Genomic DNA, 27,812 nt, shown 5'->3' on the forward strand with positions numbered 1-27,812 from the left:
AAAAAATATATAATTAATACTAGATGTTGGGGAAACCAAATTAGACTAAAACATGTATTTATTTAAAATAAAATTCATAAAATTTGATAGGTGATCAAATGAATTAACAAAGTTTGCAATGATAGGGGTCAAATCATAAATATTGGGTCTCATCTTTACAAGATATGCACCCTCCATATATGAACCATTTGGCTGCTTCCAAATGGCCCTCTAATTCCGTATATAATGCACTACTTTTGACCAGAGCCCATTTGGGATGCACACTTTGTGAACTTTTTGAGACGATAAAGAATCCTGTGACTGTAAATAAAGACGTCAATGAACTTTTAAACACACACACACACACACACACACACACACACACACACACACACACACACACACACACACACACACACACACACACACACCACTTGCAAAATGGTGCCATGAAATTGTATTCATTTCCCCCCAAATAAGCACATAATGCTGAAAATATGTGTAAGACAAAACAATGCCCCATATCTTATTAACCAAAGTCGTTACAAGAGCATACAGTTCAGATGGTTACAATATTCCAGGCAGGACTTCAGTGGAAAAGGACATGTAGATTTCCATAAAAATACATGGGTCATATGGAATCAGAAAACTTGGGGATGTTTTTTTCGCTAAAAAAGTTATGTTGTGGTCTGTCCACGCTTTCACACAAAAACATAAGAAAAAGGGACAGCCAATATACACTCACCGGCCAGTCAATTAGGTATACCACCCCATTCACGAAAATGGATCGCTCCTACAGACAGTGAGTCACGTGGCCGTGGTTTGCTATATAAAGCAGGTAGACAGGCATTCAGTTACTGTTCGATTGAACGTTAGAATGGGCAAAACTAGTGACCTAAGAAACTTTGAGTGTGGTATGATCGTCGTGCCAGGCACACCTGATCCAGTATCTGAGAAACGGACACCCTCCTGGGCTTTTCACACACAAGAGTGTTTAGGGTTTACCGAAAATGTTGAAACAGTCCTGTGGGTGAAAACAGCTCATTGATGAGAGAGGTTGAAGGAGAATAGCAAGAACCGTGCAAGCTAACAGGCGGGCCACAATCATATAAATAAAAGGCGCAGAACAACAGGGGTATGTAGAACAGAATTTCGGAACAGACAACTCACTGCTATTGCAGTAAACGACCACACCGGGTTCCATTCCTATCAACTAAAAACAAGAAGTGGCTCTAGTGAGCACGTGATCACCAACACTGGATAATTGAGGAGTGCAAAAACATAGCCTGGTCTGACAAATCCTGGTTCCTGTTGCGTCATGCTGATGGCAGAGTCAGGATTTGCCGTAAGCAACATGAGTCCGTGGTCCCATCCTGCCTGGTGTCAACGGTACAGGCTGTTGACGGTGGGGTACCGCAGTCCAATCTGCAGCAACTGCGTGACGCCATCATGTCAGCATGGACCAACATCCCTGTGAAACGTTTCCGACTTGTAGAATCCATGCCCTGAAGAATTCAGGCTGTTTTGGAGGCAAAGGGTAGGTCTGACCCGGTACTAGATGGGTGTACCTAAAAAAAACTGACCGGTGTAATGTGTATCATTCTAGTAAATACCCTGTTGTTTTTAAAAATGATTTGTAAATAGATTTTTTTATATTAAAATATATTACTTTGTTTAACTCGTCAGACATTTTAAAAAAATGAGATCTGATCATTTCATTTTCATAAGGTGACTTTGGCATCTTACCATGGAAATTATTTCTATAAAATATACCGTTACACAGCAACTATCTTCAGTTTTAGTCAGATCATTTCAAAAATATGATTGCTACATTTTGCTTTTATAATTGCAATCACCATGTATACCCATATGATGTTCCTTTGTTTTATATGTAGCTAGTAAATTGTATCTCTACCGCCCATCAACCCGAATACTGTACCTGGAGCCTATACAACTTTGAATGGTTTCATGATAGCACAGCATTTAGCGTTAAAATACAAATTTTTGTGAAGTTTCTTTTAGAGATATAAACTCTTTTGCAATAAAAAACAATATATTTTGGATATGCTTAAGCAAGGAACATAAAGCTAAATTAATTTCTAAATCTAGCTCAACGAAAGCCAATATTTACAAAGCAAAAGAATAATACAAAAACTGAAATCTTCATTTTTCTCCTTTCTTTCTCTGAGTGTTTTAAATGTACATCACTGCTAATAGTTACTCTGTTATACACAAACAAACATATATGAAAACAAATGCGTCATGAGACAGAATATCTACAAGTCGAGGTTTTAGGAGTTCATGGAGTCTGTAAACTTCACACGATGATCTGAAATGGCCTCAAGTTTGTAGCCTGGTTCCAGATCTGTTTGTGGTGTATTGCTAACTCCTATGGTCATTGCCATAAAACAACACAAACAGATCTGGAATCAGACGATACTCAGCTTGCTCCTTGAAGGGCACTGTTTATTCATTTATTTGCGAAGTGCTTTTACTTTTCATCACCATGTTAGAGTACAAACGCTGTACACAACATGTACTATACAGTCTCAGTGTCAGTCACCCCGTTAGTAGAAATAATGTTTTATAATCTAAATAATTTGAAATATCTATGTTCTTTTGACATATCTGTAACTTTGTTTTTAGTACTGTATATATATATATGATTGATTGCGACCTTTAAAATCTATATAAATCAGTATTTGTACTCTCCCACCTACACACAAACCCCAAGGGGTCGATGAATATGAATGTAACTCCCTTCTTCACCTTTTAAAACATCATAACTTAAACTCCAGAATGAAGAGTGGCAGTCTTTAACATAACATTGTTATTACGTTCTACAAAAATAGCAACATTCATTTTTTTCCTTACTTTTTTAAAATCTAAACTATCTTTACAAAAATATAGCACAATAACATGTCCAAGTGCAAAATATTGCCAAGATTCAACTTTTGTCTCAAGTCTAAAAGGTTAAGATTTGATTTGAACTGATCGGTGAATTGTACAAAACAAACTCTTTTCAGATGGAATAGATGAAAGTGGAGGTTGCGGAGAAGAGGACAGCTCATAATAATGGCCGAAACAGAGCAAATGGATGTATTTGATACCATTCCACTTAGTTTCGCTAAGCATGTCCTCTCCAATTAAGGAGCCACCAACCTCTTGTGTCGTCCAGTATAAATGATTTGCCACCCCACTGAAAACCATGTGCTGGGTTGAGTATGGCCACTGTGCTTTTTACCTTGGTAACCAGGGTTAGGGTCAATTCCACTTCAATTCAGTCAATTCAGGAAATACACTGACATTCCAATTTGTCTTTCTTTTCAAATTAGATTCGGAATTGAAATAAACATTTGAATCAGTTTACTTCCAGAATTTAAATGGAACTGACCTTGCTCCAAACCGCTACTTGTTGATGATGGTAGATGACTTGATGCTGATTTGTTCCTTGGTACAATAATAAAGAATTGAAACAGATCATGTCTACATTTATGTAGTGCTGAGCGATTAGTGATTTTTGAAGTCGGTTTGGTTTTGGTTCATAATGTTAAAAAAAAGATATACATTTTTCAATTTTGATGATCTTTTTAAACATTAAATGCACTATACATTATGTGGGTTGAATGCTGTAACACAGAATAAAACAATTAATAAAAGTCACACGATGGTAATGACTGGCCATTGTTGCGTATCACTTATTAACCATCATTTATTCACATTACTTTAATAAAATATTTGTTTTATTTGATGATTTTTTAATATATTTTTTTACTTCATTCCGAGTCATCATCTCATATAGAGCTGCTGCCTATGCTGTACAACAAAAATCACTATTTAGTAGTTCTTCAAAGTAAATAAGGCATACTTTTATGACCGCTAAATACCAACTATCAAACACTTAGATCATATATTTTCATGCTCGCGAAGCGACTGCCTTCGATCTCTCTCGATCGCGCGCTCTCTCTCCTCCCCGTGTCTTGCTCCACACAGACCGTACGTAGTTATTAGCAGGTTTTCGGCGCTAAACTATGTAGAACATTGTCCTGTTAGGAACTACAACTTCCTACTACATCGCACAGTTTCAGGCTTGATCTGATGTAACTCTACAGAAACTGCATAGAACTAACAGAAATGCAATTCAAATAATTGAACCGACGAAAAATAATAGTTATTCGCTCAGCACTACATTATTAGTAGTTTTATCGTACCACTAGACACGAGACACAGAGGTTCGAAGGGCCAATGCAATCGTCATGGCAGAAAGCCCCACACCCTTTACACATGATCATAGCCTTGAGTCGGCAGTAGCATTTAGACTGAACGTCCTCTATACCAGATCCCTCCATAAACCCCTGCTCTGGAGACCCCTCCCCCTGGCTGCTGTGGTCCAACGGGTGACCGGCAGGTATGGTGGTGACGGTCACTGAGAAAGACATGACACTGCCGGTGCCACTGCCGCTGTCCCCACCACTACCTGACACAGAGGGGGAGGAGCTAGAAGCGGTGCCTGAAGCAGCAGCATTGTGATTCAGAGCGTGAGGTACAGACATGCTGATGGTGCCACCGTAGCAGGAACCCAAAATGGATTCCTGATTATCGATTGGAGGTCTCTGAGTTTGAAAGGCAGACGGACGCTGGTGAGTACTGGGGTGAGTGGGGTCCATGGTCCCCACGTGGGGAGATACAGATAAACGATATTGCTCGGAATGACCACCCTGTTTAGTATTGCAGAGTTCCGGGTGCCTCCTGTGCTGTGTTTGTGAGTGGGTGAAAGGTTTGGTTTCTTTGGCTCTTGCAGAAGTGCCACTGTCTCTATCTGTACCGGCTGAGCTGTTGTCCTCCTGCTCTGGTATACAGCCCCCCACTGATGGAGACTCAGACATTATTCTGGAGCAGTGTTGAAAGCCCAGAGTTTCATCCATTTTTGTGACTGAGAAGCACTGCTCTTCCATCTTGACTCCAGCAGGGTGAGAATGAGACTTATTCTCCACTGACTCCTCCCCTTCGTTAGCCAGCCTCTCCACCCCGATGTGCTCTCTCTTCAGATTGGCCAGTGGGGTCAGTGAGGTGTTAACGGTGGTCAATGGGTGGAAGCGTTTACTGCTCTCTGAGCCTCGTCCGTATGTGGAGACATTGAGGAGGTAGTGCCCTGACATGGCAGGCCTGGACATCCTCTTCCGTCCAGGGAACCCCGCGGAGAACCGGGGACGGTCCCCACACTCCTGGTGCCATAGATTACAAGCTCCGAACTGGGCAGGCTGAGCTCCACCCGAGACCCCAAATGGCTGGTTCTGGTGCTGGTGCGTGGCCCTGTGCATCAGAGCCTGAAGGATTTGTTCCTGGATGTCTTTGTTAGGTGTTTCCCTTTGATGGTGCTGGAGCTCTGCCAACATACCTGCTCTTGTTCCAGGTATGGTGGAAGTGGACTGGCCTATGGATCCTTGCTGTTCAGATCTACTGTAGTCCTCCACACCACCAGCGTGTAGGTATTGGCTCTTATTCTCACCACTGGCTGTTCCAGCAGTGCTGTGGGACTTTATCGTCCCTTTGTCATCATGGGAGGGTTTGGCCTGGGACATCTGGACATCGGCCTTGGCCAGAGGCTTGGGGAGGATCTGTTCCAGAGGGACCTCTTTCCCCTGGAGGAGAGATGTGACCAGAGGGTTGTTGGCTGGATTAAAGTGGCTAGCCCTGGCTGCCATGGAGCTTCCAGATACACACTGGCTCTTCACACCACACACAGATGAAGTGTAGCTAGAGGTTGACTGGGGACCTGGTGGGTATGACGTATGTTGAATGTTCCCATGTTGAGGTCCCATCAGAGAACATGGGTTCATCAGACCATCGGAGTAACCTCTCTGTTGGTAATCAGTGAGAGACGCTCTACCGGTGTTGGAGCTTCTTTGAGACAGACTAAGGTCAAAGGGTACAGAGGAGCCTGATGATTGGACCGAACTGGAGTGGGCTGGTGTGGTGACTGCATCAGGTGATTGACAGGTAGATTGACCAGTGATGCTACTTACTGGCAGCCTGGTGGTTGACTGAGACTGGGTGGAGCAGGGGGGCCTGGAGTGGAGGGTCTGGGCTGAAGCTCTATGCTCTACAATGCCTCCTCCTGGTCCTGGGCCTGGTACTGCACCTTTAGAGGAGGAGCTGGCTGCAGCAGCTGCTGCTGCACGCTGGGCCCGGGCTAGCTGGGCTTTAGCCTTGATGTCAGCCAGAGTGCGAGCACCAGTGCGTCCGGGGCTGGGACCAGGGCTGAGCGGTACAGGGGTCCTGGGGGACACCTGGGTTGGAGATGCAGGGACTGATAGGATTCGTGACACAGGAATCTGAAAAGGAAATTGAACAAGAAAGAACGCAAGCTTAACATGTGTGGGCCTTCCTGGTGTATGTATTCGTACCTGATGTTTTTAGTCACCACAAATACATTTCAATATACAATATTTAATTGTTAAAAAAATTACTGTATTTACCTTAAGCGGAGGCACTCTCTGAGCTGTTGTTATGGTGGCTGCTGGAGATGTTACCACAGATACTGTCGGTGGAGTGATGCGTGCCCTCTTCTCTGGAGTCAGCTCTACTTCCTGTTCACTGGATGAGGACTTCCTTTTCAACGGCTCTGGGGATGGGGTGGTGGATATGGGGGTAAATACAGGGGTGGATAGAGGGGTGGATACAGGAGTAGATAGAGGGGTGGATAGAGGAGTGGATACGGGGGTGGATAGAGGGGTGGATATGGGGGTGACTGACACCGAGGCGCCTCTCTCTTGCGCAACATCTTCCCTCCTCTCCCCACTGTGCTCGTCCAAGCCCAGAGGCTCTGGCTTTGAAAGGTCGGACGGCAGTGATGATCTGAGCTTCGTCTGGGAGCAAACCTCTGGAGGACTCTCCAGGGCAGGGGACTGTGGGATCTCAGGGGACTGGGGGGTCTCCGGCTGAGCTTCTTTCAGCTTCTGTTCCTCTTCCTCCATCTGCTTCTCCCCAAGTGGAGTAACCATTAAGGTTGAGTCCTCCACATCCTGCCTCCGGACAACAGGTGCCTCCACTGCCATTATAGGCAGGGATAAACCTCTGCTACGAGTCCTGTGTCTGGGGTACTCAACCTCCAGTGTCTTCTGTACATTTTTCGGTAATATAACTGGTGGGACAATGGGTGGGACTGGTACTGGTTCATCGTGAACAGGCTCTGGTTCCGGTCTTGGCTTGGAAAGCTCTATGGGTTTAGATGGAGGTTCTATGGGTTTAGATGGAGGTTCTATGGGTTTAGATGTAGGGTTTATAGGCAGTGATGATGATCGGAGCCTCCTCTCTGACGAACGAGTATGGCAGCTGTTCTCAGGGACCTTGGGATCTTGCAGTGCTTGGCCAGCAGGACTTGGCTGTGTTGGAGGAGACAACTGGGGTTTGGTGGCTGAGAGTTCCAGACTGAGACCAGACTCAAGCAGCTCTTTGGATTCCTCTAAGCTGAGTCCAGAGCTGGATAGGAAGAGAGGAAGGGAGAGAGAGAGAGAAAGCATGAGAGAGAGACAGAGAGAGAGAGAAATCGAGAGAGAAAGCGTGAGAGAGAAGTCAGCCAACTATAAAGAAAGGATTAATCTGAGGGATATGCAAACAGAGGCTTGCAGGTAAAAAAAGCTTGAATGACATAACAATAACTACAATGTATTTTACAGATTCCAGCCCTGAAAAATGACTTACTTTTCACCATAGTAGCTCTCAAAGAAACTTTCCTTCCAATACTCCACCTTCTTCTCCTTCTCAATTTCCTGACGCATTCTCAGCTGCAACTCAGGAGTGAACTCACCTTCGTGGTTTGGAAAATATAACATTTAAAAAAAAAAAGGTTTATGAGACATTTAAAAAACCTTGTTACTGGGAATATAAAAAAATTATGTTTAATAAAAAGCTATATTTTGAAGCAGAAGCACAGTAGCCTGGTCCAAGATCTGTTTATGCGGTCTTGCCAATGGTCATTATCATGCTATTGACAATTAGCAAGACAGCACAAACAGATCCGGGACCAGGCTAGAAGCACTGACCTTCTGCCAGTCGTTCCTTCCAGGACTGAGCTGCTGATGTGAAAAACTCATTGTTCAAGGCAGAACTGGTGACCTTTAACAGACCATCCATACAGGCCTAAAGATACAGACAGAGATAACTTGTGTACATCATCATAAACTGCACCATCATTATCACTATCAAAATCATCGTGATAATCACTATCAGCATTATTGTCATCACCATCTGCTTATCAATAGCATCATCATTGTCATTATCATCATCGGTACATAAAGAGAGATGAGAGACTCCCCATGCGATTATTTCTTGCAAATATCTTGTGGATGATTACAGAAATGAATTGCAAGTTGAGTCTCTTGGTTTTAAACCTCTTTGGCACTAGAGACCTTATGGTGTCTAGTACCTGTTGGTCGACCTCAGGCAGTAGTGTGAGTAGCTTCTGTTGGCACTCTGTGGGCAGGACAGAGAAGGTGTGTTTGTTGATCAGGGCACGCAGGTTGGTGTTAACCAGGATAGAGTCTGGTGTCTCAACATCTATCTCTGCACACTTGGTACGCTTCAGTTGCCCTGGATAAAATAAAAAAAAACACATACAGCACAAGAGAAGATAAATCCACTGTAATTCATACAAAAGAACTAAAAAGGTTTGTTTGTGCTGTAGCCAACTCCTATGGTTGTTGTTATGTTTGGCATGTCAATGATTATGGGAGTCGGCAAGTCAGCACAAACAGATTTGGGACCAGGCCAACAGAGACTGGTACAGTGCCTTGCGAAAGTATTCGGCCCCCTTGAACTTTGCGACCTTTTGCCACATTTCAGGCTTCAAACATAAAGATATAAAACTGTATTTTTTTTGTGAAGAATCAACAACAAGTGGGACACAATCATGAAGTGGAACGACATTTATTGGATATTTCAAACTTTTTTAACAAATGAAAAACTGAAAAATTGGGCGTGCAAAATTATTCAGCCCCTTTACTTTCAGTGCAGCAAACTCTCTCCAGAAGTTCAGTGAGGATCTCTGAATGATCCAATGTTGACCTAAATGACTGTTTGAAGCCTGAAATGTGGCAAAAGGTTGCAAAGTTCAAGGGGGCCGAATACTTTCGCAAGGCACTGTATGTGCAGTATTAGCCTACTATATCTAAATTACAAAGACAAGCTGGATGAGTCTACTACAGAGACGGCAGGTAGCCTAGCGGTTGGGAGCATTGGACAAGTGAATGAAAAGTCGATGGATTGAATCCTGGAGCCGACAGGGTGAAATAAATTGTCCGATGTGCCCTTAAGCATGGCACTTAACCCTAATTGCTCCTATAAGTCTGCGTCAGCTTAATGACTATAATGTAGGTCACGGAAGTAACACGATCTCGCCGAGGCAGTATTTGAATGGGCGATCACGCTGCTTCGGTATATGGAATGCAAATTCTATCATCTGCATTCTGGAATGTCTGAAATACCTGAAATATCTAGTACTTACGTGCACTGAGTCGACTGGACCTCTGAGACATCTTCCTGGTACCAGAAGCAGGACAGGAGTCTGTTTGGATGGACAGAGAGGAGCATGATTTGATTTAAACACAATTCAGCTACACAAGTTGATACACTGGGTAAAATAAAAATGAGCATAAGATAAAACTTATTTCCATTGTGGACGCAGGAAAGGCTTACTGATGTACACGGCAAAACTGGAACTGGATAAGAAAGCAACTTCTTTCACATTTTGTTACATTACATCCTTATTCTAAAATGTATGAAATTGTTTTTTCCCTCATCAATCTACACACAATACCCCGTAATGACTAAGCAAAAACTATTTAGACATTTTTGCAATTTTCAGGTCTCTCCAGAGATGTTCGATCAAGTTCAAGTCCGGGCTCTGGCTGGGCCACTCAATGACATTCAGAGACTTGTCCCGAAGCCACTCCTGCGTTGTCTTGGCTGTGTGCTTAGGGTCATTGTCCTGTTGGGAGGTGAACCTTCTCCCCAGTCTGAGGTCCTGAGTAATCTGGAGCAGGTTTTCATCAAGGATCTCTCTGTACTTCGCTCCGTTTATCTTTGCCTCAATCCTGACTAGTCTCCCAGTCCCTGCCACATAAAAACATCCCAATAGCATAATGCTGCCACACCCATGGTTCACCATAGGTATGGTGCCAGGTTTCCTTCAGATGTGACGCTTGGCATTCAGGCCAAAGAGTTCAATCTTGGTTTCATCAGACTAGAGAATCTTGTTTCTCATGGTCTGAGAGTCCTTTAGGAAAACTCCAAGCGGGCTGTCATGTGCCTTTTACTGAGGAGTGGCTTCCATCTGGCCACTCTACTATAAAGGCCTGATTGGTAGAGTGCTGCAGAGATGGTTGTCCTTCTGGGAGGTTCCCCATCTCCACAGAGGAACTCTGGAGCTCTGTCAGAGTGACCATCGGGTTCTTAGTCACATCCCTGACCTATGCCCTTCTTCCCCCTTGCTCAGTTTGGCGGCCAGATCTAGGAAGAGTCTTGGTGGTTCCAAACATCCTCCATTTAAGAATGATGGAGGCCACTGTGTTCTTGAGGACCAATGCTGCAGACATTTTCGGTACCCTTCCCCAGATCTGTGCCTCGATCATGTCCAATCAAATTAATTTACCACAGGTGGACTCCAATCAAGTTGTAAAAACATCTCAAGGATGATCAATGGAAACAGGATACACTTGAGCTCAATCTCGAGTCTCAAAGCAAAGGGTCTGAATACTTATGTAAATGTGATATTTCCTTTTTTATTTTGTCATTATGGAGTATTGTGTGTAGATTTATGAGGAAATGTTTTTATTTAAACCATTTTAGAATAAGGCTGTAACGTAACAAAATGTGGAAAATGTCAAGGGGTCTGAATACTTTCCGAATGCACTGAAGTTACAGTGAGCTCCAAAAGTATTGGGACACAGACATTTGTTGTTGTTTTGGCTCTGTACTCCAACACTTTGGATTTGAAACTATACAATGACTATGTGAGGTTAAAGTGCAGACTGTCAGCTTTAATTTGAGGCTATTTTCATCCACATTGGGTAAACCATTTAGAAATTATGGCACCTTTTGTACACAGTCCCAACATGTTATTGTCAACAAGAATATAATATGTTTCCAAACACTTCACATCCTGAATGAATCTTGAATAATGATGCGTGAGAATGTTCGAGTCATGAATATCATACCCTCCCAAAAATGCTTCCCTCCCCTGTTATTGTAATGGTGAGAGGGTAGCATGTCTAACTTTCTCACTCATCATTATGACGATTCAGTCAGGACTATCCATAGTCACGGTAGCATCCACATTAATTTAGAAGTGTTTAGAAACATATTTATATTCGTATTTACAATAAAAGTAACTCCAAAATAACGCAATACATTATTTACCATTAATTTCTATTGTGCACAAAATAATCTGAAACACAACCAAAACAAAAGCTTGATGTGGTCCTTGCGTGCTATGAATATGGGACCAAATACTACTTTATTACACATAAGTGAATTTATCCCAATACTTTTGGTCCCGTAAAATGGGGGGACAATATGTGCTGTAATTTCTAAATGGTTTACCCGATATGTATGAAAATACCCTCAAATGAAATCAGACAGTCTGCACTTAAACCTTGAAGTCATTGCATCATTTCAAATACAAAGTGCTAGAGTACAAAGCCAAAACAACATCCAAACCTTACTGTGCCAAAACCTTTGGAGCTCATATACTGTACGTCTATGTCTGCCACCTACCGGTCTTAGTGGCAATGGTGTCAGCCATGTCCTTCACGTTCTTGATGAGCAGCCTTGGGCTGGAGGTGGTGGGCATGCCCCCCTGTCTCCGCTGGTTCCTCTGCTGCTTCAGGGCCTATGGGACAGAGAAGAAGGAGAAGGAAAAGAGGAATAGGGAGGGAGAAAAAAAAAGGAAGGAAAAGAGGAATGAAGAAAGGAAGAGATTATTTACCAGTGCCAAGATGAATGTCCGCTCCTGTCTATTGAGTTTCATCATAGTGCTTGATGTTTTTTGCAACTGGACTTGAAGAAACTTTAAAAGTTCTTGAAATTTTCCAGATTGACTGACCTTCATGTCTTAGTGTAATGATGTACTGTTGTTTCTCTTTGCTTATTTGAGCTGTTCTTGCCATAATATGGACTTGGTCTTTTACCAAATAGGGCTATCTTCTGTATACCACCCTTACCTTGTAACAACACAACTGATTGGCTCAAACACATTAAGAAGGAAAGAAATTCCACAAGTTAACCTTTAACAAGGCACACCTGTTAATTGAAATGCATTCCAGGTGACTCGGACAGGGAAAGGTTGAAAATGTCAGTGAAGACACTTGCTAGTGGTCAGCGCAAACTCGCAGTACATGTCCTGGTAATCCGTCTGGCCCTGTGGCCTTGTGAATGTTGCCCTGTCTAAAGGTCTTAATCACATCGGCTGCGGAGAGCATGATCACACAGTCTTCCGGTACAGCTGGTACTCTCATGCATGTTTCAGTGTTATTTGCCTCGAAGCGAGCATAGAAGTAGTTTAGCTCGACCGTTAGGCTCGTGTCACTGGGCAGCTCTCGGCTGTGCTTCCCTTTGTAGTCTGTAATGGTTTGCAGGCCCTGCCACATCCGACGAGTGTCAGAGCCGGTGTAGTACGACTCGATCTTAGTCCTGGATTGACACTTAGCCTGTTTGATGGTTCGTCGGAGGGCATAGCGGGAATTCTTATAAGCTTCTGGGTTAGAGTCCCGCTCTAGCCTTTAGCTCAGTGCGTATGCTGCCTGTCATACATGGCTTCTGGTTGGGATATGTACGTACGGTCACTGTGGAGACGATGTCATCAATGCACCTATTGATGAAGCCAATGACAGATGTGGTGTACTCCTCAATGCCATTTGAGGAGTCCGGGAAAATATTCCAATCTGTGCTAGCAAAACAGTCCTGTAGCTTAGCATTTGCTTCATCTGACCACTTTTTTATTGATCTAGTCACTGGTGCCTCCTGCTTTAATGTTTGCTTGTAAGCAGGAATCAGGAGGATGGAATTATGGTCAGATTTGCCAAATGGAGGGCGAGGGTGAGCTTTGTATGCATCTCTGTGTGTGGAGTATAGGTGGTCCAGAGTTCTTTTCCCTCTGGTTGCACATTTAACATGCTGATAGAAATTTGGTAAAACTGATTTAAGTTTCCCTGCATTAAAGTCCCCGGCTACTGGGAGCGCCGCCTCTGGGTGAGCGTTTTCTTGTTTGCTTAAGGCGGAATACAGCTCATTCAATGCTATTTTAGTGCCATCCTCTGACTGTGGTGGTATGTAAATAGCTTCAAAGAAAACAGATGAAAACTCTCTCGGTAGGTAGTGTGGTCTACAGCTTATCATGAGAGGCGAGCAATAGCTCGAGACTTCCTTAGGTATCGTGCACCAGCAGTTGTTTACTAAAATACAACAAAAATACAGACAGCTGCCCCTTGTCTTACCAGACGCCACTGTTCTATCCTCCTCATATAACCAGCCTGCTGTGTGTTGATATTGTTGCCATTCAGCCACGACTCCATGAAGCATAAGATGTAACAGTTTTTAATGTCCCGTTGGTAGCTTAATCTTCCCAGTAACTCATCAATTTTATTGTCCAAAGATTGCATGTTTGCTAGCAGAATTGAGGGAAGTGGGGGTTTATTCAATCGCCTCCGACTTCTCAGAACTCTCCGGCCTCTCTTTCCCCGCCTCCTTGATCTGTGTGGTCAACCAAAATCAAATTATACAGAGCAAAAATCACTAAGTGTGCGTACCAAATGTCACCCTATGGGCAACCTTGATGGGGGTGGGTGCCACAAAAACTCTGAACTCATCATGAGGGGCCACAGTGGTTTGCGGGTCCGTGTAGCCACATCCATACCAAAACATGCAGTCAGAGCCGGCCATAACCTTTTGGGGGCCTTAAGTGACATGTTACGAGCAAACCCTTTAAGAGGCTCCCCTCTTGACAGTGGAGAGAAAGACAATACTTTTTAGAGTTAATTTCCTGCAATTCTACTTTTTGCCATTGGGCGTAGAGAAAATGTTGCAGTTTTGCAGCAAGTTTGTTTAAATTTTGCCATGGGGCAGAAAGAATACAAAATATTTGTTGTTAGGGTGGAGAGAAATGTTTGCAGTTTTTAATATGATATCTGAGTGAGATTGACTACCAAAATCAATGGGGGCCGCCTAGCCGGTAGTTTAGATAGCTGGCTAGACTTACTAAATTTAACCTTTATTTAACTAATCAAATCAAACTTTATTTGTCACATGCGCCGAATACAACTAGGCAAGTCAGTTAAGAACAAATTCTTATTTACAACGACGGCCAACTTCGGCCAAACCTGGACGCCGCCCTATGGGACTCCCAATCACGGCCGGATGTGATGCAGCCGGGATTCAACCCAAGGACTGTAGTGACGCCTCTTGCACTGAGATGCAGTGCCTTAGAACGCTGCGCCACTCAGGAGCCCAAAAGAGTTACCCTATATAGTGCAGTACTTTTTACCAGGGCCCGCATAGAGCTCTGGTCAAAAGCAGTGCAATATATATGGAATAGGGTGCCATTTGTGATGGAGGATAAGGAAGACCAATGGGAAGCTAGTAATACACTGTGGAGTTGTGGGATTGTGAGGAAATTAATACAACTCAGCCAATATTATTTTTTTCCCCAATGCACACTCATGTCTTTTAAAATAACTTACACAAGGTGTTGTTTTCTTTGTAACAAAGAAGTTATTAAATTTAACAAGCACAGTGAATGTCAAGTGTGCATTTATTCTACAAAACTGGTGTCTTTAGCCAAATTAGAGCAACTAGAGCTACAGTTTATTAGCATAGAGAGCAAGCAGTATTTTCCACTAGCGCCGGCTGTCGGCTAAACAGTTGATTACAGACTAATTTATTGCCGGCTACTTAAATTAAACTAAGCTACTTTTCAATTGGCTAGTCAGAAACAAATTCTGAGCCCTCCTTCCACTAAAATTAAAGATATGCATCTTCTAGCGATCTATTGAAAGGACAGGCACCTGTCAGTCACAAAGTGAGCATTGACAGGGAAACACTGCTTGTTTGACAGTTTAATATCTCATCCAGGTACCTGTTGGGCAGTGTGATTTGTGTGCTCTGTGGTTGGTTGCAGTCTCTGAGTGAATTTCAGGGCTCTATAGAGTGACCATATGCGCCTACAACAGATGTGTGTGCAACCTGAAAAAGTAAAGTATAAGAACATGCAAGTTTTGATTTATAGCAACATATAAATGCTGCTGTAGCTATTTTCATAGCATTTCTGCCGATTGGTTTCATCGCTGGTAGCTAATCACACAAAGAACCATTGAAGTAAGAACGATTTAGGATATACACTACCGTTCAAAAGTTTGGGGTCACTTAGAAATGTCCTTGTTTTTTTAAAGAAAAGCCCGTTTTTTGTCCATTAAGATAACATCAAACTGATCAGAAATACAGTGTAGACATTGTTAATGTTGTAAATGACTATTGTAGCTAGAAACGGCTGAATTTGTTATGGAATATCTACATAGGCGTACATAGGCCCATTATCAGCAACCATCACTCCTGTGTTCCAATGGCACGTTGTGTTAGCTAATCCAAGTTTATTATTTTAAAAAGATGAATTGATCATTAGAAAACCTTTTTGCAATTATTTTAGGACAGCTAAAATTGTTTAAAAGATTGATTAAAGAAGCAATAAAACTGGCCTTCTTTAGTTGACTAGGCCGTCCAACTCAAATCAATTATTGTATGGATGAACCCAGCAACAACAGGTAAATGGAGACAGATGCAAATCCAACAAATAAAAAAAAACAATACGTTCAACTATATTTATGAAGACAATCAATACACTCACTAGGAAGATAAAAAATACCTTTATAAATAACACCATAAAAGGTCTGGACAAAGAAAACAAAATGCATCCAAACAGACCTGATCTACAGTATCTAGAATCACGTCCAAGACAATCAACACTACTCTGGAGGAAATACTCATGGATACTTAGTGAAGATTTTTCAACTAGTATAATACAATCAAAGTACAAACGGCACATCACATCAAGTTGCTGGGTAACCGTGGGGAGAGCAGGGCTAACCAAACCCATACACCTGCCCAGTCCTCAATCATTTCTGGACCAAAGTATGCAAAGTATTGCATGATACATTTGAAAGCTCACTTTATCTAAATCCAGAACACATACTCCTGGGGAGAACCCCTCACGCGATAAGGACCTCTTCAGAATTCTGATAACAGCACTTACTAGATTACTAGAAACTGACCTAATCTGCTGGCACCACAAATAAGCAATTGGAAAGAGACAATTCATGAAATCTATACTATGAAAATTATAACTCCTAGAATATAAAACCAAATTACTATTTTTGAAACAATTATTATTTACAAAGATTACAGACATTATATTCTGAAATATTTATAGGCCCGAACAGGAGATAAAATGGTAATGTTTTAAATGGACGGGTGTGGGTGGTCACGTGTGTGTGTTCCTGTGGATGCGTCCATCATTACTTTAAGACATGAAGGTCAGTCAATGTGGAAAATGTCAAGAACGTTTCTTCAAGTGCAGTCACAAAAACCATCAAGAGCTATGATGAAACTGGCTATCATGTGGACCGCAACAGGAAAGGAAAACCCAGAGTTACCTCTGCTTCAGAGGATAAGTTCATTAGAGTTACCAGCTTCAGAAATTGCAGTCCTAATGAACGCTTCAGAGTTCAAGTAACAGACATCTCAACATCAACTGTTCAGAGGAAACTGCGTACTGCGTGAATCAGGCCTTCATGGTTGAATTGCTGCTAAGAAACCACTACTAAAGGACACCAATAAGAAGAAGAGACTTGCTTAGAACGGTGGAAATCTGTCCAAATTTGAAATTTTTGGTTCCAACCGCCGTGTCTTTGTGAGACACAAAGTAGGTGAACGGATGATCTCCGCGTGTGTTGTTCCCACTATGAAGCATGGAGGAGGAGGTGTGATGGTGCTTTGCTGGTGATACCGTCAGTGATTTATTTAGAATTCAAGGCACACTTAACCAGCATTGCAGGTTTGCGCTTAGTGGGAATATCATTTGTTTTTCAACAGGACAATGACCTAACACATCTCCAGGATGTCTAAGGGCTATTTGACCAAGAAGGAGAGTGATGGAGTGCTGCATGAGATGACCTGGCCTCCACAATCATCCGACCTCAACCCAATTGAGATGGTTTGGGATGAGTTGGACCGCAGAGTAAAGGAAAAGCAGCCAACTCAGCATATGTGGGGACTCCTTCAAGACTTTTGGAAAAGTATTCCAGGTGAAGCTGGTTGAGATAATGCCAAGAGTGTGCAAAGCTGTCATCAAGGCAAAGGGTGGCTACTTCGAAGAATCTAAAATGTAAAATATATTTTGATTGAATTTGCACTTCTCGTGTAATGTAAAATAAGTGGTACCGATGTGTCAAAATCCACTTAGCCGTATCATTATTTTCTGGCACATTCATTTATTTTCTTTTGGGTGTTGCACATAGCAGCCACTTTTCATTTGTTTTTCAAGATAATGTGTGCAGTGGACAATTTTTCTGTTAAAAGAAAATACATAATTTAAAGAACAAACATTGTGGCAGATATTGCAGTAAAACTGTAAATAAAACTTCGATCAAGAGAAGACAGGTTAAATGTTAAAAAGGTTTAATGTTATTTTACTTAGGAGATCGTGCTGATCATAGGAGCCAAGGTCTAGACAATATACAAAATAACTAACAATACACTGAATTCATACATTCTTAGTGATGTAAATTGTAAAGTCATGTCCAATAACAACAACTTTTTCCAATCTGGGAGATCAATTTGACAAAGAATTCCATAATTTAGCTGTGTATTTTGGATGGAATCAAGGCATTAGAATGTACCAGAGGCCATCAAAATATAGGTAATTCGGGCCAACAAAAAAAATTATGTTGGGAAGGCCTGCCTAGCTAATTTTTCTTTTGGCTGGCTACTCTAGGTACTTGTGGAAAAGACTGAGGGCACATCACTGAGACACTGTCAGGCAGGTTATGAGGCACCAGGTCAGCAACAGTACTTTATTGAACTTTTATTTACCCAGATTAGTCTTGTTGAGAAAAGAGAGAACTGGTCTCTATTAACCAGTGAAAAAAAGACCGATAGAGAATCCTCCCACCTGTTTGAGTGCCTTCTTGCTGTGTTTCTGTGAGGGAGAGATGAGCTTGCTACTGGGGACAGAGGGAGATGAACAACGTGGCTGAGGAGACGACGGATCAGATGGCAGCGTGGAGGGCACTGGGAAGGAAACACAGCACAACTTAAGACACAGTCAATAACACATTAATACGCTTAACAACAACCGCCAATGTTCACATCCAAAACACTGATAACATTTTACATAAATACACAAGTTGTATGCTGATTGAGTGTTTCAGTTCATCTTTAAGATGGATATACCAAAGTAGATACGTTTTGTTTTGCAGTCAGACATGATACAAATCTACGTTGCATCTAAAAGATTGCTGAAAACATACACAAAAAGTTGCCTGGATGTGCATTGCATTTCTTTTTTTTTAAATCGAAGACTCCTTGACTTTCCAACCGCCAGAATAAAAACTGTTATGTAAAACAACTTTTATAATGGTTATTTCCTGGTTTAAAAAAAACAAGGCTTACATCTTTATTTCTCACTCACCGTAGCTGTTATCCTTGGACTTGGGTCTTTTGGGGTCTTTTGATAGCATTTGCTTTGATGGAGCTTTTTGCATTGATATTAAGAACAATAAAAATAGAAAACAGAAAAGACAAGAATATATCCCCGTGCTCAGAAGATATGCTGTTACTTTACTTCAACGGTTCCTTAACTTGTTCATATGTGTATATGAGGAAGTGGTCACAGATCTGACTCAGACAAAAAAAGAATTTCCTGTTGTAACCGTTGCTTAAAATGTTTAAGGGGCAGAGAGAATGACAAAAAAGGCCTAAACTTCATCTCGTTCTAAAGTGTCACTACGATGGGCAACAGGCTGATGTCTAGTATTAATCACAAAATGTACAGCTGCACACTCAATACTGGAAACACCACAATAACTTGAGTGGGACAGGCACCTAAATATAAAGAGTAATGGTTGGCACCGAAATGAGTATCAGCACCTACGGTGCATTCGGAAAGCATTCAGACCCCTTGACATTTCCACATTTTGTTACATTACAGCCGTATTTTAAAATGTATGAAATGCATTGTTTTACTCATCAATCTACACATAATACCCCATATCGACAAAGCAAAAATAGTTTAAAAACATAAATAATTTATTTACATAAGTATTCCGACCCTTTGCTATGAGACTTGAAATTGATTGCAGGTGCATCCTGTTTCCCCATTGATCATCCTTGAGATGTTTCTACAACTCCATTGGAATCCACCTGTGGTAAATTCAATTGATTTCACATGATTTGGAAAGGCACATACCTGTCTATATAAGGTCCCACAGTTGACAGTGAATGTCAGAGCAAATAAACAGGCCATGAGGCCCAAGGAATTGTCCGTAGTGCTCCGAGACAGGATTGTCTCGATGCACAGATCTGGGGAAGGGTACCGAAACATTTTGCAGGATTGAAGGTCCCCAAGAACACAGTGGCCTCCATCATTCTTAAATGGAAGAAGTTTGGAACCACCAAGCACCAAGCATCATCTTGGGTATGGCTGTAATCACTGGCAAAGATGCTTCAACAAAGTACTGAGTGAAGTGTAATATTTTTTTATTTTTTTTTTGTCATAAATTGGCAAAAATTCAACAACAAAAAAACTGTTTTTGCTTTGTCATTATGGGTTTTGTGTGTAGATTGATGAGGGGAAAAAAACAATGTTATCCATTTCAGAATAAGGCTGTAACGTAACAAAATGTGGAAAAAGTCAAGGGGTCAGAATACTTTCCGAATGCACTGTATTTCAGTCAAATTCAAGTATTGGAATAATAGCCTAATCATCATGGAAAAAGGTGAAGTTAATAAATACACTGCTCAAAAAAATAAAGAGAACACTAAAATAACACATCATAGATCTGAATGAATTAAATATTCTTATTTAATACTTTTTTCTTTACATAGTTGAATGTGCCGACAACAAAATCACACAAAAATGATCAATGGAAATCAAATTTATCAACCCATGGAGGTCTGGATTTGGAGTCACACTCAAAATCAAAGTGGAAAACCACACTACAGGCTGATCCAACTTTGATGTAATGTCCTTAAAACAAGTAATGTCCTAAAAATGAGGCTCAGTAGTGTGTGTGGCCTCCACGTGCCTGTATGACCTCCCTACAACGCCTGGGCATGCTCCTGATGAAGTGGCGGATGGTCTCCTGGGGGATCTCCTACCAGACCTGGACTAAAGCATCTGCCAACTCCTGGACAGTCTGTAGTGCAACGTGGCGTTGGTGGATAGAGCGAGACATGTCCCAGATGTGCTCAATTGGATTCAGGTCTGGGGAACGGGCGGGCCAGTCCATAGCATCAATGCCTTCCTCTTGCAGGAACTGCTGACACACTCCAGTCACATGAGGTCTAGCATTGTCTTGCATTAGGAGGAACCCAGGGCAAACCGCACCAGCATATGTTCTCACAATATGTTCTCACAAGGGGTCTGAGGATCTAATCGCAGTCAGGCTACTTCTGGCGAGCACATGGAGGGCTGTGTCGCCCCCCAAAGAAATGCCACCCCACACCATGACTGACCCACCGCCAAACCGGTCATGCTGGAGGATTTTGCAGTAAGCAGAACGTTCTCCACGGCGTCTCCAGACTGTCACATGTGCTCAGTGTGAACCCGCTTTCATCTGTGAAGAGCACAGGGCGCCAGTGGCGAATTTGCCAATCTTGGTGTTCTCTGGAAAATGCCAAACGTCCTGCACGGTGTTGGGCTGTAAGCACAACCCCCACCTGTGGACGTCGGGCCCTCATACCACCCTCATGGTCTGTTTCTGACCGTTTGAGCAGACACATGCACATTTGTGGCCTGCTGGAGGTCATTTTGCAGGGCTTTGGCAGTGCTCCTCCTTGCACAAAGGCGGAGGTAGCGGTCCTGCTGCTGGGTTGTTGCCCTCCTATGGCCTCCTCCACGTCTCCTGATGTACTGGCCTGTCTCCTGGTAGCGCCTCCATGCTCTGGACACTACGCTGACAGACACAGCAAACCTTCTTGCCACATCTCGCATTGATGTGCCATCCTGGATGAGCTGCACTACCTGAGCCACTTGTGTGGGTTGTAGACTCCGTCTCATGCTACCACGAGAGTGAAAGCACCGCCAGCATTCAAAAGTGACCAAAACATCAACCAGGAAGCACAGGAACTGAGAAGTGGTCTGTGGTCCCCACCTGCAGAACCACTCCTTTATTGGGGGTGTCTTGCTAATTACCTATAATTTCCACCTGTTGTTTATTCCATTTGCACAACAGCATGTGAAATGTATTGTCAATCAGTGTTGCTTCCTAAGTGGACAGTTTGATTTCACAGAAGTGTGATTGACTTGGAGTTACATTGTGTTGTTTAAGTGTTCCCTTTATTTTTTTGAGCAGTGTATATAGCGAAATATACAGTATTCTACCTCTCGTCGTCCCTATTTCCTTATCAAAAAGACAGTGATGTTATAAATGTATTGTGAAGTAGTATCATACCTCTCCTCCTCCATTGTCCCCTCATGCCCTCCTGGTTGTTAGTGTAATTGTTGTTCTCTGTGCTCTGGGAATCAGACAAATTATCACTATCGTCCTCCTCGGATCCCTCCTCAGACAGCTCCTTCACCACGTCCCCAATGTCCTTCTACTCACAGACACACAACATACATATACGTTATACACAAATTATATAAACACAACACATTATATACAAACACACAACATACACTGAGTGTACAAAACATTAATCAGTGTAGACGAAGGGGAAGAGACAGGTTAAAGAAGGATGTTTAAGCATTGAGACATAGATTGTGTATGTGTGCCATTCAGTGTATTATATATTTAAGTGCCTTTAAATGGGGTATGGTTGTAGGTGCCAGGCGCACCGGTTTGTGTGAAGAACTGCAACGCTGCTGGGTTTTTCAAGCTCAACAGTTTCCCATGTGTATCAAGAATGGTCCACCACTCAAAGAACATCCAGCCAAGTAGAAACAACTGTGGGAAGCATTGGAGTCAATATGGGCCAGCATCCCTGTGGAATGCTTTTGACACCTTGTAGAGCCCATGCCCCAACAAATTGAGGCTGTACTGAGGGCAAAAAGGGGGGCCAACTCAATATTAGGAAGGTTTTCTTAATGTTCTGTCCACTCCGTGTACACATTCTATAATATCCACACCACAATAAGATATTATATACAGTGCCTTGCGAAAGTATTCGGCCCCCTTGAACTTTGCGACCTTTTGCCACATTTCAGGCTTCAAACATAAAGATATAAAACTGCATTTTTTTGTGAAGAATCAACAACAAGTGGGACACAATCATGAAGTGGAACGACATTTATTGGATATTTCAAACTTTTTTAACAAATCAAAAACTGAAAAATTGGGCGTGCAAAATTATTCAGCCCCTTTACTTTCAGTGCAGCAAACTCTCTCCAGAAGTTCAGTGAGGATCTCTGAATGATCCAATGTTGACCTAAATGACTAATGATGATAAATACAATCCACCTGTGTGTAATCAAGTCTCCGTATAAATGCACCTGCACTGTGATAGTCTCAGAGGTCCGTTAAAAGCGCAGAAAGCATCATGAAGAACAAGGAACACACCAGGCAGGTCCGAGATACTGTTGTGAAGAAGTTTAAAGCCGGATTTGGATACAAAAAGATTTTCCAAGCTTTAAACATCCCAAGGAGCACTGTGCAAGCGATAATATTGAAATGGAAGGAGTATCAGACCACTGCAAATCTACCAAGACCTGGCCGTCCCTCTAAACTTTCAGCTCATACAAGGAGAAGACTGATCAGAGATGCAGCCAAGAGGCCCATGATCACTCTGGATGAACTGCAGAGATCTAAAGCTGAGGTGGGAGACTCTTTCCATAGGACAACAATCAGTCGTATATTCCACAAATCTGGCCTTTATGGAAGAGTGGCAAGAAGAAAGCCATTTCTTAAAGATATCCATAAAAAGTGTTGTTTAAAGTTTGCCACAAGCCACCTGGGAGACACACCAAACATGTGGAAGAAGGTGCTCTGGTCAGATGAAACCAAAATTGAACTTTTTGGCAACAATGCAAATGTTATGTTTGGCGTAAAAGCAACACAGCTCATCACCCTGAACACACCATACCCACTGTCAAACATGGTGGTGGCAGCATCATGGTTTGGGCCTGCTTTTCTTCAGCAGGGACAGGGAAGATGGTTAAAATTGATGGGAAGATGGATGGAGCCAAATACAGGACCATTCTGGAAGAAAACCTGATGGAGTCTGCAAAAGACCTGAGACTGGGACGGAGATTTGTCTTCCAACAAGACAATGATCCAAAACATAAAGCAAAATCTACAATGGAATGGTTCAAAAATAAACATATCCAGGTGTCAGAATGGCCAAGTCAAAGTCCAGACCTGAATCCAATCGAGAATCTGTGGAAAGAACTGAAAACTGCTGTTCACAAATGCTCTCCATCCAAACTCACTGAGCTCGAGCTGTTTTGCAAGGAGGAATGGGAAAAAATTTCAGTCTCTCGATGTGCAAAACTGATAGAGACATACCCCAAGCGACTTACAGCTGTAATCGCAGCAAAAGGTGGCGCTACAAAGTATTGACTTAAGGGGGCTGAATAATTTTGCACGCCCAATTTTTCAGTTTTTCATTTGTTAAAAAAGTTTGAAATATCCAATAAATGTCGTTCCACTTCATGATTGTGTCCCACTTGGTGTTGATTCTTCACAAAAAAATACAGTTTTATATCTTTATGTTTGAAGCCTGAAATGTGGCAAAAGGTCGCAAAGTTCAAGGGGGCCGAATACTTTCGCAAGGCACTGTACACACCCCCATAACATGGACTGCTTTGAATGACTCCTAACATTCAGAGAAATTAATAATGATTCATGTGAATTTCCAATTGAGTCATAACGTTGCTCTCCTTTTCATTCTCCTTCCATAGAGAAGCGGTGTCATCATAAATACTTTTAACAGCTCATAATTATTGACACTGTGGCGCTGCCTATTAGTAAAAAAATGGCATGTCAATCCCACATAGAGATATGTCGGCGCTTATTGGTTTCATGCTTTAGATTTATAGAAATGTTAAACTGACCTTCAGTGTGTAGACCCCCATTCGTCCAGGAACTTTGTAGAAGATCCCTTCTTCACCACGAGAGTTGGTGTGGAGCATAGCATTGAGACAGGCCAGCGGGGAAGTACCACTAGATAACAGGAGAAGAGGAAATCACAGCCAGTTACATCCAATGAAGCAGACAGCTGACTGGCCACTACAGAGCTGACTTGAACTGTACTGTACTGGCTCTGACATTTCCTTTTGACATTGTCCTTTCCAGCATAGTTTCAGCAACTATTGAGGATGTGTAGCCAGGGCACGCTGGCCAACCCAGTACACCTCAGCCTGGCCCGGTTAGGCCCTATAGTGTGAATCAGGTGCCAGTGTACTATATTCAGAGCTTCAGCTGAAATAATTAGACTGTACTGCCTGAAATAAAAATACCTGACATGCAAGAACAAGTTGTTAATAACATGTTGTAACTTCTTGTTACAAGTACAAGTTGCTAATAACATGTTGTAACTTCTTGTTACAAGTACAAGTTGCTAATAACATGTAACTTCTTGTTACAAGTACAAGTTGCTAATAACATGTTGTAACTTCTTGTTACAAGTCACAGTTGCTAATAACATGTAACTCCTTGTTACAAGTACAAGTTGCTAATAACATGTTGTAACAAGTACAAGTTGTTAACATGCAATAGGAAAAACAAACAACATTTTAGTGAGTTTGTTAAGGGAGGGAGGGGCAAAACTTGCTTTGTCTTACCTTCTGGATGACAAGAGTGAAAAAAATGAAACAAGAAACAAAATCATTAGAATTATGTGAATGTAATAATTACCACCAAGAAGAAGAAAAGAAAAAGGGAAAGGAAATGAGCAATCAATCAAACAAGAAGAAATGAAATGGTGCTATACATAAACAAAACTAGGCCTAGTGTGCTGATCTTGTGTATCAAAAATGAAGTCAAAACTGTGAAGAGCGACCTAAAGGAACCTTAAAAGGGGATCTTTAAAAGGACCTTTTCTTTGAAAACAAACAGAAGACATATGAGACTGTTTATTTACCTAATCTCTTTCAGTCTCTCCCTCTGGATCACCTGTAGGATCTCTTTGTGGCTCATAGGTGTGTTGGGGTACTTTTCTAATACCTGAAAGAATAAAGCACAAAATCAGTCAATGGATTGCAGTGTAATAATGTGTAATACATACCTAAAACCACTTGAGAATGTAAAACAACCTCTAGCCTAAAGACAATAACATATGTCAACCTGTCCTATACTAGTATTCACATTGCTTATGGTGTTACTACACACTATCAACCCACAAATATATAGTTGGGCCTAGTGGTATGGAATTAGGACCAAGTTGTATGAAATGAACATGTCAATTGAGTAAGCTTCAACTGAGCTCTTACTTAGAGAAGGAGTACTGTTTTAGGATTAGTTTAGCCTTTTGGATCACAATTAATAAAATGACATAGACAGGGAGGACCTGATTCTAGATCCGCACTCCTGCGCATACGGTTTTTAGCACATTCATTAGTAGTGTGGTTTGTTAAGACATGAAGTCAACCTCTGGGAATGAGTCTGTCAACAATGTATTGGTGCATGCTTTTACCCATTGTCAAGAGAATATGTGACTTGCTGGAAATAAGACAGACCTCAATGACCTCACCAATGCATGATTCACTTCCTTTGTGTATGTGTCAGAAGAGAAAGCCTGAGCAAGATCACCACAATCATAGCTGATGTAGCTAGCCTAAATTATAGCCATGATGACGTCACCACAGACAGAACAATGAGACAGACATTTCACTGGAAGTATAAATGTGAAGCATCCGCTTGGCGTTTCCACTCACTACCAAATATGGTAATGAGAGGAAGCTCAGTGGCCAGCAGTGGGAGAAGATGGAAGGAGATGGATTTTGGCCGAAATTCTTCAAATTATCTCATGACAAAAGATTTGGTCTCAATACAGTTTTCAGTTCCCCAAACTAAAATCTGTTTTTAACCGAGTGGACTAAGTTTTGTAGACCCTTTGCCAAAGATTTTAAAAATCGCGATATTTAGGAGTGCAAAGGCGAATTGAGTTATTGGACACTTCACAGAGTATGCATTCCCTAACGGAAATATGCAGATGATTGCTAAAACAGGCAAATAGGATCTCGCTAACTTGTGCTTGGCTCTGCCCACCTCCTTGCTTGTTCTGCTCAATATGACTAATTTGTTCCCATTGACAGACTGTGGTCTATCTTGATTTAGTTATACAAATCTTTGATGTCACAAAGGTTTTCATATGAATAGTAGGCGAACTGTCAGCTGTCAACTAACGACTGTTAACTAACTGGCTAGCTATATTATTGCTGTTACTAGTTTTAATTAGCTACAGACACACTAACATAGCTATTCAAAACTAGTAACAGCAATGATTTGCTAATACATGAAGCCATAGGCAGCTAAGCATGTTAAAAAACCGAATGGCCAATACAGTGACCAGGTAGCTAAAACAACTTTATAAATAGTTTATAAACACTACCGATGTAGCTACTAGGTAGCTATTTGTAGCTAGCTAGCAAGTTGACTACTACTACCATGCTAACGTTAGCTGTCGTTCATTGCTCATTACCTAGCGTTATAGCTAATGTCCATCGACATAGGGCGATTAGAACTAGCTGGAGAGCTAGAAACTTGACAACGGCCATGTTTCAATGTGTTTTGTCAGTTCAGAAAAAGCTGTCAAACTGAATTTGAGTTAGCATAGCTTGCTAACTGGCTAGCTGTGCGCTCGCGCAACACTTCGTGTTTACTTTAAAGCAACAGACATGTCTGCGTGTCTGCGGTCGAAACAATAATTCTGTCAATTTCCTATCTACAACTTCAGCAACTAAAGCAAACTACATGGAGACACTGATATAGCCATTTTCTGTAAATGCACCCACAAGACTGTCAAGCCAATCTTGATGGACTTCCAGTGCTTAGCTAGCCGACAAGCAGGCCTTGCGTTGCAGACGCAACATTTCGTCTGCACCAGCGGGTCATGAACTCATAAACAGTTGTACAAGTGGGAGCGAAGGGAAAACAAGCACAACAAACGTTGAATAGAACGACAGTAAATACCGTTTTAGCAGCTTCTGCCCATGTCCTCCCCTTCTTTTTCTTCTGTCTTTCCCTCATCGCTGCGGTCTTGTGCTGATTAGTGTTGAATATGACAGTGTGTTAGTTGAAATGTTGATTTAGTTACCGCGCAAGACCGACCGCTTCTGCCATATTGGGCTTTTACTGCTTTACTGTAAGGAGTGTGTCATGTGACCCAGAGAGAGACGTCATTTTACTGTACAAATGACAGCTGTCACTGGAAAACGCGTATTTAAAAACATTTGTTTTACTTCGCTATAAAACAAATTACATATCTATAAAAAAAATAATACCATGACCGTTATTACTGTCAGAACATGTGACTATTTTTGGGAGATGGTGGTGTTTTAGGCAAGAATAAAATATTAGCCTAACAAGTAAATCCTTTAAAATTAGTCAAATTCGTGCAAACCTTTA

At 41.9% G+C, this 27,812-nt stretch overlaps 1 protein-coding gene across 2 annotated transcripts; it reads right to left on the minus strand.

The window, feature by feature from the left end:
• Window positions 1-336: 336 nt before the first annotated feature.
• Window positions 337-27,545, minus strand: LOC135507912 (putative Polycomb group protein ASXL2). 2 transcript variants are annotated; one of them, XM_064927700.1, is made up of 13 exons: window positions 27,378-27,545; window positions 25,327-25,409; window positions 24,299-24,407; window positions 21,699-21,843; window positions 18,716-18,778; window positions 18,197-18,315; window positions 11,755-11,869; window positions 9,485-9,544; window positions 8,408-8,571; window positions 8,025-8,121; window positions 7,684-7,789; window positions 6,459-7,461; window positions 337-6,314 (listed from the first exon to the last, which is right to left on the minus strand). In XM_064927700.1, exons 1-13 carry the CDS (start codon window positions 27,432-27,434, stop codon window positions 4,182-4,184), a joined length of 4,254 nt encoding a protein of 1,417 aa, XP_064783772.1. In that variant the 5' UTR covers window positions 27,435-27,545; the 3' UTR covers window positions 337-4,181. The 2 variants fall into 2 exon arrangements, with proteins under 2 accessions (XP_064783772.1, XP_064783773.1); XM_064927701.1 differs by lacking the exon at window positions 18,716-18,778.
• Between the last annotated feature and the right edge of the window lie 267 nt (window positions 27,546-27,812).

The sequence above is a fragment of the Oncorhynchus masou genome, chromosome 21, assembly GCF_036934945.1.
Source record: "Oncorhynchus masou masou isolate Uvic2021 chromosome 21, UVic_Omas_1.1, whole genome shotgun sequence".
Lineage (NCBI taxonomy): Eukaryota > Metazoa > Chordata > Actinopteri > Salmoniformes > Salmonidae > Oncorhynchus > Oncorhynchus masou.

What these genes read in the sequence shown, in the direction of transcription:
- LOC135507912 (XM_064927700.1), bottom strand. Translation starts at nt 27,434, where the DNA reads ATGAGGGAAAGACAGAAGAAAAAGAAGGGGAGGACATGGGCAGAAGCT. An exon ending in GGGCAGAAGCTGCTAAAACG is followed by an intron (nt 25,410 to 27,377) that starts GTATTTACTGTC and finishes TTATTCTTTCAG; the next exon opens with GTATTAGAAAAGTACCCCAA. An exon ending in AGAGAGTGCCTCCGCTTAAG is followed by an intron (nt 6,315 to 6,458) that starts GTAAATACAGTA and finishes TTTCCTTTTCAG; the next exon opens with ATTCCTGTGTCACGAATCCT.